The sequence below is a fragment of the Chrysemys picta genome, chromosome 8 (assembly GCF_011386835.1).
Source record: "Chrysemys picta bellii isolate R12L10 chromosome 8, ASM1138683v2, whole genome shotgun sequence".
NCBI lineage: Eukaryota > Metazoa > Chordata > Testudines > Emydidae > Chrysemys > Chrysemys picta.
Genome location: NC_088798.1, coordinates 6014341 through 6026448, shown reverse-complemented (window position 1 = coordinate 6026448; position 12108 = coordinate 6014341). Strand labels below are relative to the sequence as shown.

General features: G+C 43.5%; 1 protein-coding gene across 1 annotated transcript in view; it reads right to left on the bottom strand.

The window, feature by feature from the left end:
- Window positions 1-12108, bottom strand: part of LOC101945503 (cytochrome P450 4B1-like) — a 53002-nt gene that overhangs the window by 29593 nt on the left and 11301 nt on the right. The window contains exons 6-10 of the mRNA XM_065556032.1: window positions 10870-11021; window positions 9252-9358; window positions 8178-8368; window positions 5520-5653; window positions 1011-1075 (exon numbers count right to left, since the gene is read on the bottom strand). Coding sequence (XP_065412104.1) covers window positions 1011-1075; window positions 5520-5653; window positions 8178-8368; window positions 9252-9358; window positions 10870-11021 — 649 coding nt within the window. The remainder of the gene's footprint in view (window positions 1-1010; window positions 1076-5519; window positions 5654-8177; window positions 8369-9251; window positions 9359-10869; window positions 11022-12108) is intronic.

Here is a 12108-nt window from a genome sequence, read left to right as displayed (position 1 = left end):
AGGGCTGGAGCTAGGCTGAGGGGGCTGTGCAGTGGGGGGGTGGCACTGAAGGGCTGGAGCTAGGCTGAGGGAGGCTGTGCAGTGGGGGGTGGGCACTGAAGGGCTGGAGCTAGGCTGAGGGAGGCTGTGCAGTGGGGGGTGGGCACTGAAGGGCTGGAGCTAGGCTGAGGGAGGCTGTGCAGTGGGGGGGCACTGAAGGGCTGGAGCTGTGGGGGTCGGGAATGGGCTGGGAGCTGGGTCAGTGCTGGGGCTGGGGGGAAACAAAGCTCCACTCCGGAGGCAGCATGCTGCAGTGCAGCCGAGACAGACAGTCCCCAGCACAGAGGGACACTGGGGACGCGGGGAAGCCATTTGTGGGGGACGCTGCCTCCGGAGAAGGGGGTGTGTGCCTCATGGCAAAAATGTTGAGATCCGTGCTCATGGACTTCAAAAATTTTACCATGGACATAGTGCCAACCTATGCCTGTATCTTATATAATCAGTCAAATGTGCAATGTGCAAAAACTACCTGACTGGGATATCATTTACTGCCTGAGGTACAAAGCCATACGGTGGAGAATGAGGCCTTAGGTTTCTAAGGAGAACCTTCATTGACTAACCTAATTGGGATGATGGGATTTAAAAGGTTCAGAGCAATTACACCTTTCTAAATGAATAGAAGTCAGGATCCCATCTTCATTATCAGTGCAGATAAAAGGCAAGAGATTCTTATCTCAGTTGCATTGGTGTCAATCCTGAATAGCTCCATTGAGATCCATAAATGTATTCTGGATTTACACTGGTCTGACCGAGAGAAAAAACTAGTCCTAAGCCTACATCCAAAACAAACAATCCAATAAAAAAATCCGCATATATAGAGCCCAGACTGTACTTTTAAGGCCTGGCCCAAGATGCTGGTGGTATATAGCTGCACTGCCCCAACGAAGGGTGGGGAGGGATGGTGTAGCAAGTTCCTTCCAATGTGCTCAGGCAAAAAGAAACTAAACATCACAAGAAGCAAAGTAATGTACCTCTGGATCTTTCCATACCGCGGGGTTTCTGTGAAGCGCGTAAATGTGCAGAGACACTAAGCTACCTGGTAAGAATGAAAGAAAAGATCTCATGAGAAGAAAATCACCTGCTACAATATTTTCTTTCCATTTATATTTTTGTATTCCTGCCCCACCACACGATTACTGACACTCGGAAGTTAGCCATTATTGATTGGCTGACTGGTTCTTTGTAATCCCGTCATATGGCATCAGGGCACAGTAAAGCAGCCTTTTAATGACAAATGTCATACCCAGTTATAGAATCACAGAAATGTAGGGCTGGATGGGACCTCAAGAGGTCATCTAGTTTATCCCCACATGCTGAGGCAGGATTAAGTATACCTAAGCCACCCCTGACAGGTGTTTGTCCAATCAGGTCTTAAAATCCTCCAAAGATGGGGATTCCACAACCTCCCTTCGAAGCCTATTCCAGTGCTTAACTATCCTTTTAGTTAGAAAGTTTTTTCTCAATACTAAACATGCCCAATTTCTTTTAACTTTTCCTCAGAGGTCGGTTTTCTAAACCGTTTATCATTCATGTTGATCTGTTCTGGACTCTCTCCAATATGTCCACAATTTTCTTAAAGTGTGGTGCCCAATACTCCAGCTGAAGCCTCACCAGTGTTGAGTACAGTAGAAAAATGATCTTCCTTGTCTTATTTATGACATTCCTGTTAATACATCCCAGAATAGTATTAGCTTCTGCACAATGGCATCACATTGTTGGCTTATATTCAATTTGTGATCCACTGTGAGCTCAGATCCTTGTCAGCAGTACCACAGCCTAGCGCAGCATTTCTCAAATAAGAACATAAGAACGGCTGTACCGGGTCAGACCAAAGGTCCATCTAGCCCAGTATCCTGTCTACCGACAGTGGCCAATGCCAGGTGCCCCAGAAGGAGTGAATCTAACAGGCAATGATCAAGTGATCTCTCTCCTGCTGTCCATCACCACCCTCTGACAAACAGAGGCTAGGGACACCATTCCTTACCGATATGCAGTCAGTGTGGACGCATATGGCCACCAGAGACTTTTCTTGTGGGCACAGCCTCCTGGGCAGTGATTGAGGGGGAAGGGATGGCAAAGCAGCGGCAGTTGTTGGGCCCAGCCTCCCTCTGGAGACACAAAAGCTGGAGGGACAAATAGCCAGTAAGATCCCCAGCTTCCCAGGGCTGGTGGGGTCAGTCTCCAGCCATCAGGCTTCAGACTTAAGGCTCCATTCCCCGGCCGTACAGTAGCCGGCTCTGGCCCCAAGGTCACCCCACCACCACCCCCCAGCCCTCGCTGTCTCCCCCAGTGCTCCTGGCCCCTGCAGCCTCCATACCTACCTCCCCACCCAGGGCTTAATTTGCTTGCCAGGACTGAGTAAGTCTGCTGTGAAACGTGATATTTGTATGTCTGTTAATACAGGTCTGTCGCATCTTAGGCGCATTTAACATGTGTGATTTCAGGTTGGCAAAAACAAAAACAAAAAAACAACAACAAAAGAGAAAAATAACAATTTAAATACTGTTTCTGTAGTGCGGGCAATTCCGCCCGCCATTACACTCAATGTAATTTTGACTATATGCGATTTTTGCTTTAGGCGCTGATTGCAGAACGTAACCCCAGCGTAAGATGAGATGGACCTGTATCACGTTTCACAGAAGACTTAGTAACTAGGATGTCTTAAAAAAATAGCAACCAAAAAAGCAAAAGACATAACAAGAAAAAAAATAAGAACGTGCAAAGCACCTTATTTGTGTTTCTATCCTGTTTAGATTCAGTAAAGAATAGAGACAACTGAACAATATTTTTATTTTTGAGTCTGTAAAAAAAATCCTACATAAATAAAATACGTCTGTGCATATTTATTTGTTTTTTCTAAAGTTAATTAAGTATTTTCAGAAAAAATTGTCAGAGCGGCCACCAAAAAAATTGTGAGAATCCCTGGCCTAGCGAGTTATTCCCCAATTTGTAGTTGATTTTTCTTTCCGAAGGGCACTACTTGTCTGCACTGAATTTCATCTCGTTGATTTCAGACCAATTCATCAAAATCCTTTTAAATTCTACTCCTGTCCTCCAAGTGCTTGCAACCCCTCCCGCCTTGGTGTCAGCTGAAAATTTTATGTGTACTCTCCCCTCCAGTATCCAAGCCATTAATGAATCATTGAATAGTAGCATACATCCCGTAGCACCCCATGAAATACGTCCTCCCAGTTGGACAGTGAGCCATTAAGAACTACTCTTTGAGAACTGTCTTAATCAGTTGTGCACCCATAATGTAATAGTTTCATCTAGACGACACTTGTTTGTAAAATATCAGAGGGGTAGCCGTGTTAGTCTGGATCTGTAAAAACCGACGAAGAGTCCTATGGCACCTTATAGACTTACAGACGTATTGGAGCATAAGCTTTCGTGGGTGAATACCACATGCGTCTGACGAAGTGGGTATTCACCCATGAAAGCTTATGCTCCAATACGTCTGTTAGTCTATAAGATGCCACAGGACTCTTTGTCGCTTTTTACTTGTTTGTAAGAATGTCAAAATATATCAAATCTACTGCATCCACCCTATCCACTAGGCCAATAACCTTGTCAAAGAAAGAATTTAAGTTGGTTTGGCATCATTGTTTAATTATTTGTTCCAGTATCTTTCCAAGTATTGAAACTAGTCTGGTCTGTTGTTCACCATTTTAAAGACAGGTGCTATGCTTAGCCTTCTCCAGTCTTCTGGGACCTCACCCATCCTCCATGAGTTCTCAAATATAATTGCTAATGGTTCCAAGATTGCATCAACTCTTTAAGTCCCTAGAGTGAATTTCGTCACGCCCTGCCAATTTAAATACATCTAACTTATCTAAATATTCTTCAACCTGTTCTTTCCCTATTCTGGCTTGTGTTTCTTCCCCCTTGTTGTTCATATCAATTGTGTCCATAGACTTAATATTGAACTTGATTACTGAACAGAACTGGTTGAAAATTTTCCAACACAACACCTTTCCATCAGATCGAATGGGTTTGATGGCATCAAAACATGCCATGGGAACATGTCAATTCCATCAAAACTTTTGATGTCCTGCCAGCCTGGACTCCCCAGGCCGCTGCCAACTGGGGCTGCCTACGGCATCAGGTAGCCATCTGCTTGAGCATTCAGGCAGCTCGTGAAAACATCTGCTTTGGGAAGTTGAATTGGCAACCCTGTGTATTTTGGGTAAATAGATTGGAGAGTAAAACCAATGAATACCCTAGGTCCTGGGTGTCATGTATATGCGATGCACATTCAGGGGTGGGGCGTGTATTTGGAAAATCAATTAATGAACAAGTCGCAGTACTTTAGATCTTACTCAGCAGATTAATGTAGGGTGCTAACTCCTGCCTACAGGGAGGTCAGCTGAAGAGCTCTTCATCTCTCTTTGAGTACATAGATCTTGTCAGCTGGCAAAGCAAACTCATCCACCTCCTGTGAGTGGACCAGAGCATTCCCCACATCCTCTGGAACTAATGTCCTTCCCAGTCCCTGACTTCTCTTTTTCCCCAGTCACTTTATGATCACAGTGCCATTGTTCCTTGCAGTAGATCGCTGTGGTCAGAGGGATATGTGAAATATGGCTGAGACACCTGGCTGGTGATTAATTAATGGCTCTGACGGATATGGATGCAAGGAAAATCTTCCTGGATTTTTGGTTCAGCTGACGCTATTAGACCGTCTCTGTTTTGTGTGATGGCAGAATATTTATCCTAGTCCATTTTGGTTATTGGTGCCTATTTTGGGAACCTTCTCCTGCTGATAGTGGAGTTGGGTATGAATGAAAATCCCAGGTCCAAACTCCCTGACTTTGAGGGTACCACTATGCTGCATCTGGAGATGTGATTTGTGGCCTGTGTACACATACCCGTGCCAGCTTTCATCCAGCTAGCTCACTAAAAATAGTAGCGAGGACATGGCCGTGCGATCTTCAGCATAGGCTGCACAAGCCCACCTGATGCCAGCGGTACGTACGCACTTGTTCAGCCTGCACTGCAGCATCCTCACTGCTAATGTTAGCAAGCTAGCTAGGTTACAGCTAGCCCAGGGATGTCTACATGAGGTGCAAATCACACCACTGGCTGCACTGTAGAGGAACACTGAGTCAGCGGCACGGAAGTGGCTGGAATCAAAACCTTTAGCCTGATCTAAATTTCATCGCTTGCTCTTCTCTGTATAAAGGGCCAAATCAGAACTTGGATCAGACACCTCCCTTGTCCACTGCAAACGTTGCAGGGTTAAGAAACTAAACCAAGATTCAGATTTTTATTTCACTGCTTACCGTCCTAACTGGAGTAAACCAAAACTCTGGAGTCAAAACCCCTGGAGCTTTAGAAGTGAGTTCTTAATCCTCATCCAAATGCCATCCCTTGGGTCCATAATTAGCTGATACACACACATACAATGCCCATTAGCTACTATATATAAAGTTGCACCACTTAAACATATGAAGAACACAGGAAAAGGGATAGAATCAGACCTTCTGGCAAAGTCCTCCCATCGAAAAATGTGACTGGTTGGTTGAGTTGTCGATACACTTGAGGTACCGGAGGGTAAAGGCGGAGGCTCTCTTTAATGCACATGGTGGTGTAGGGCATGTTACTAAGGTCATTCCTGAAAAGAAACCAAAGATATGTCTGAACATGGGAACCTCCTCCCCAATGCAGAAATACAAGGCTGCCTGCACAACCTGTTGTTTCTCTAGGTGAATCTTTTAGATTGCCAACCCTCAAGGGAATCTACAGTCTGAAAGAAGTTCCCTCTTGTCCTCTTCAAATGGAAGAATTCTGACTAGAACTGGGAAACGCTGTTCTGTTTTTCCCTACCCAAAGAGCAGTGAGGCCTAAATTCTGCTCTCACCAGCAGTGTGTTCAACTGGAGTAATGCGGTGGGGTTACTTCATCTGTAACTGAGAGCAGAATCTGTTCCACCTACAAAATACCTGATATCCAAAACCAGGATCAGTTACTTATCTGATATCCTGGTTACAGCAGCTCAATATTCTTTCATTACAATATTTTTAATGAAAAATGGCTTTTTGATCAAAATGAAAGTTTTTGAGGAAAATTTTTTATGGGTTGACCAAAATGAAAAATGTCCATGAAAATCTATATTTTTGTTGTTGAAATGTTCTGGTTTTTCAAAAGCAGAAACTAAACTCTGAAAAAATGTTCAATACAACTTTTCTGGTTTTTCTTGGGTTTTCGCTTGTGAAAACACAAATCTTTTTCTGACATTTCTTTAAGATTTGTTTTTGTTTTGTCTTCAAAAATCAAAACAAAATATGGGAAATTTTGAAAGTAAGGTTCTTAAAATTCCATGAAAAATAATTGGCATTTTTCAATCATCTCCCGTTCTCTTGTATCAGGAACTCTTTTTGGGACACCCACAATGTCTTCATTTTTTCATTTCATCCATCTCAGACATTTGGGTTTAATAACTTGTCCAAGACTTATTGCTAGATCTGGTACTATTTGTTTTGTTTTTACCAGAAGCCCCAGTCCAGTGGAACAAGTGTTCAATGTAATGAATGCTGTTTGCAGTGAAAGGAAAAGTTAAAAAGTGGAGGTGCAATCAAAGCTGTTCTTTTGCTCAAAGTGCATGTTTAACAATATCCTTCAAGGTTACACAAGAAACTCATTCAGGGCACTAAGTTACTGGGAGGGAAAGTCCTCCACTCTGAGACATATGTCCATGTGGCTGTGGAGTCAGAAGTTAGAAGTAGGTGAGACCAGTACACATATTAAAAAAATATGTATATATACTTTTGTGATTTGGATGAGTATTTCACAATTCCAAAACACGTCACCACAAAAGAGTCCAACTTTTATGTATATTTTTAAAATATGGTCACCTTGTCCCTCTAACATGATTGGACATCTTAGATGTTTTTTGATCAAATGCATCCTTTGTAGAGCTGGTGGGAAAATTTCTGATGAAACCGAGTTTGACTGGAAAATGCCAGTTCATCAAACCTACAATTTTTTACAAATGTGATTTGGGTTCAAAGAACATTTGCTGAATCTCAGGAAGTTATGTTGGAAAACTACCGGGTCCCTGCCAGGTGGGGCTGCCCTTGGAGACTGCCCTGGGGCTAGGGAACTCACGCTTTTGTAGTCTGCAGCTCTGGGGCAGCCCCACCATACCAGGACTCCTAGGCTCTCTGTTATGCAGCTAGGAGCCTGGAAGCCTTGGGAGACCCAGACAGAGCTCTCAGATTCTTAGCTTGGATGTCCTGGGAAAGCCCTTCCATGCAGACTGCCACAGGGCCAGGGATCCCAGGGACTCCAGACTCCCAGCAGCCCAGGAAGCAGATGACCCAGGAGACTGGAAGCTCTGGGGTCGCCGACTATATGTCATTGTTTCCAAAACAATGGTTTGGGGGATTTCCAGTTCACAAGAAATTTTGAATAATTTGGTTTTGTTCTGATTTGGAACACAGTCAAATTTCAAAGTGCCAAAATTTCTCAAACTGGAAATCCCAAATTTCTGCCAGCTGTAATCTTTAGACTGTGACAGATCTGTGCTTCCCTATTTATTTTCATTAATGACTTGGGCACTAACTCTGCCATAGACTGCTTTCATCTCATTGATAATTCGTGGCACTTATTTAGTACATTTCATTTGTAGTTGTTTGTCAGTTATAAAACCTATGGCAATCAATGCCCAAATCAACAATTATCATGAGTAGGGGATGACAGGCCTACCACCAAACCTTAAGATGCAGTTCATCAATAAACATCTAAGGTGTCTGTGACAAGACAGAACAGGTATGTTAAGCCAGATGCCCAGTTAATGTATATCAGCAGGAACGCTCTGTAGCAGTAAGTGACTTCAGTGGGATTGACTGAGGGTCTGGCAAGTTAATTCTTAGAGCAAAATTCTGTTCTCAGTAGCAACAGTGTAAGTCTGGAGTAACTCCACTGAAGTCTGAAGAGTTACTTTAGATTTATATTCTCAGACTCTGCACATGCCTAAAATTTAACTTGAGATGTTCATAAAATTTCAAACTCCCATCCCGAGTCTTAATGTGTAATGATTAAAAGCAGAGTCTGGAACATTCTTAATTCTCAGCATTAGCTGTTCCAACATGGATCTTCAAGAGGATAAGTGTGCAATAAAGAAGGTGAAGTCTCACCACTGAATGGTCTCTCTGTCTCCCAGAATCTCCTTGATCTCCTCCCTGCATCTCTGCTGGTGCTCTGGGTACAGGGCCATGCAGTACAAGAGCCAGGAGATCCCAGTTGCTGTGGTGTCATGACCCGCAAACATGAAAGTGTCTACCTCGGCACGTAGATCTTCATCAGGTAATCCTTCTCCATTTTCATCCTAATTTTGGAATGGACAAGTTTGCAATTAAACCTCATGCTTCAGGGTTTAAGACAATCTCTAACTATTAGAGATGAGGATAAGACCTAATGTGGTAGGCAGATTATCCCACATCTGCTACTGCAGGGTTCGTACAACTTCTCTTTTAGGAGCTGGCCACTGTCAGAGACCGGACTAGATGGGCCTCATGTCTGATCCAGTGGCAATTCCTGTGTTCTTTTGTTCATGTTCTGAATTTCCACAAGAACCCCCCTCCCCAAAAATATATATATACCATTTGAGGAGTTGCATATCAAGAATTAATTCAATCCAACCACTTAGACACCCTGTGGCCACATTGCTGTATAATGAATTCACATAGATGGAATCTGAGAAAGAGGAAGAACCAATTTTGCTGTGACATCAGGTAGTGCAGGTCTGGCACAGACAAACACAGTCCTTTTAGCTAGAGCTGGGTGAATAATGGATTATTCAGTTCTCATGTAATTCTGAAAAAAGCTTTTTAAAAATGATTTCAGGTTGAACCAAAACCAATTTTTTTTTCAAGATGTTTGGCGAATTGAAATGTTAAATTGAATGAAACATTTTGTTTCAACAAACTTGAAATATTTTGTTTAGATTTCAACCATTTTAAAATATTTCAATTGACTTTATTAAAAAAACAAGCACATCCAACCAAATTCACCGCCCATTTATAGCATGGTTGAATTTGACCTATTGCATCCAGACATTCCAAGCACACACAGCAGCCAAAAAGATTAGAAAAGGGAATATCTGGTGAGGAAACTGCAGTCAGCAATGCTCAGGTATCTGCTAATGATTCTTAATGAAATGTACCTATGCTATAGTTACAGTTAGTTCATGTGTGTTCTTCAAGACTCACCTTGGCACACAGAAGAATATCCAGAAAGTCCAAGTGCCTCTTCTTCTGGATCTTTTCAAGCTCTCGCTCATCCTTGAGCCACTCCTTCCTCTCCTTGATCACCTTCTCTAGGGAAAGAATGATCAACATATGATTTAGTTAAAATATCACTGTGATTCACTAGTAATTCAATCACCTGGGAAGGCAAATGGTGGAAGCCCCATCTCTAGATACATTTAAAAAAGGACCAGTCAAATCACTAGAAAAAAAGAATACTTTGCACCTTTCAACAGAGAATCTCAACGTTCTTTACATTCAGTATTCTCAGAACTCTTCTGTGAAGTATGTACGTTATGTGGTATTTCCCCCTTTTCCTGGGTAAGGAAATTTAGGGCACAGAAGTATTAAGTGATTTTGTTTCAAGGTCACATGAGAAATCTGTAGCAAATGCAAGAATATATGTCAGATCTCCTGGCTCCAAGTCCTGTTATAATCACAAAACCATCTCATGGAATAGCTCCATAGATTCTCCTACCTTTTTGTTCCAGGACCACTTAGTTAGAGAAGGATTATCTCATGGGTCATATTCCCATCCCATTGCAACATTCCAATCCCACCACTGCCTGATTCTCATCAGATTTCATTCTGCAGATTGCCAGGCAGGTCTCTGTGGACTGACTGTACCCCACAAGCGCAGTTTGAGAACCACTGGATTAAATGACATAGCACTCTAGATTCCACTGTATGATTCAGTTAATGGACCAGAATGTGGGGTTCTCCTGGTTAGTGGAGATTTCCTAAAGCATAAATTTCAGGACCCAGGTAATCTGAGGAACATTCAAGGTCTCTTACCACTGGTAGGGTTACCATATTTGACAAATAAAAAAAGAGGACCCTCCATGGGGCCATGGCCCCGCCCATTTCCACCCCAGCCCCGCCCCAACCCCGCCCCTTCCCCGCCCAACCCTGCCCTAACTCCACCCCCTCCTCCCTCCCACTCCCAGCCACGCGAAAAGGGCTGCCCGAGTGTTACCGGCTTCACGGTTTGCCGGGCAGCCCCCAGACCCTGCGCCCCTGGCCGGCGCTTCCCCAGCGCAGCTGGAGCCCGGGAGGAGAAGCGCCCAGCTGGGGGCGCAGGGTCTGGAGGCTGCCTGGCAAACCGTGAAGCCAGTAGCGCTTGGGCTTCGGGCAGCCCCTATGCCTCCGGACCCTGCGCCCTCGGCAGGGCACTTCCCCTCCCGGGCTCCGGCAGCTTGGGTCTGGAGGCAAGGGGGCTGCCTGAAGCCCATAGCGCTCAGGCAGCTCAGCTTTTAAACAGAGTCGAAGAGTCAGGGGAGGAGCAGAGCCGCCACGGGAGGGGAAGTGCCCAGCCGGCATTTTCCCGGACATATTCGGCTTTTTGGCAATTCCCCCCGGACGGGGGTTTGATTGCCGAAAAGCCGGACACGTCCGGGAAAAACCAGACGTATGGTAACCCTACTTACCACCACATACCCCCACTTTTTAAATCTAATATCTTCCAGTGTGTCTCCCCTGTCTGCCCAGAAGGCCATCCCTCTTAAGAGACCCAGTATCTTGAGCATGGTTAATGTCTCAATTGTACAGATGAAAGTCTTAAGTCAAGAGAGGAAAGAAATACTTGTATGGCGATGGACTATTCTGCAGGCATTCCGGAAGCGACGCCCATGGGGACTGAACCAGTAGATGAGATCATTGTGGTACAGAAACGTCCTCATTCTCTCTTGTACCATGGATGTGAGCTGTCGTATAGCTTTGAGAAATGTATTCTCGCTAAAGGGAAGACAAAAAAGGGCAGTTTAATGTGTGTTAATTAGGGCTGTCGAGCAATTAAAAAAATAATTGTGATTAATTGCACTGTTAAACAATAATAGAATACTATTTATATAAATATTTTTGGATGTTTTCCACTTTTTCAAATATATTGATTTCAATTACAACATAGAATACAAAGTGTCACTATTGTAGCTGGCATTGCAAGATATTTATGTGCCAGATGTGCTAAAGATTCATATGTTGCTTCATGCTTCAACCACCATTCCAGAGGACATGCGTCCATGCTGATGATGGGTTCTGCTCGATAATGATCCAAATCAGTGCGGACTGATGCATGTTCGTTTTCATCCTCTGAGTCATATGCCACCAGCAGAAGGTTGATTTTCTTTTTTGGTGGTTTGGGGTCTATAGTTTCCGCATTGGAGTGTTGCTCTTTTAAGACTTCTGAAAGCATGCTCCACACTCTGTCCAGATCAGATTTTGTAAGGCACTTCAGATTCTTAAATCCTTGGTCGAGTCTTTAGAAATCTCACATTGGTACCTTTTTTGGTTTTGTCAAATCTGCAGTGAAAGTGTTCTTAAAATGAACAACATGTGTTGGGTCATCATCTGAGCCTGCTATAACATGAAATATATGGCAGAATGCGGGTAAAACACAGAGCAGGAGACATACATTTCTCCCCCAAGGAGTTCAGTCACAAATTTAATTAACCAATTATTTTTAACGAGCGTCATCAGCATGGAAGCATGTCCTCAGCATGGAAACATGTCCTCTGGAATGGTGGCCAAAGCATGAAGGGGCATACGAATATTTAGCAGATCTGGCATGTAAATATCTGGCAAAGTCAGCTACAAAAGTGCCATGCAAACACCTGTTCTCACTTTCAGGTGACACTGTAAATAAGAAGTGGGCAGCATTATTCCCCATAAACGTAAACAAACTTGTTTCTCTTAGCGATTGGCTGAACAAGAAGTAGGACTGAGTGGACTTGTAGGCTCTAAAGTTTTACATTGTTTTGTTTTTGAATGCAGTTATGTAACAAAAAAAAATCTACATTTGTAAGTTGCATTTTTACAATAAAGA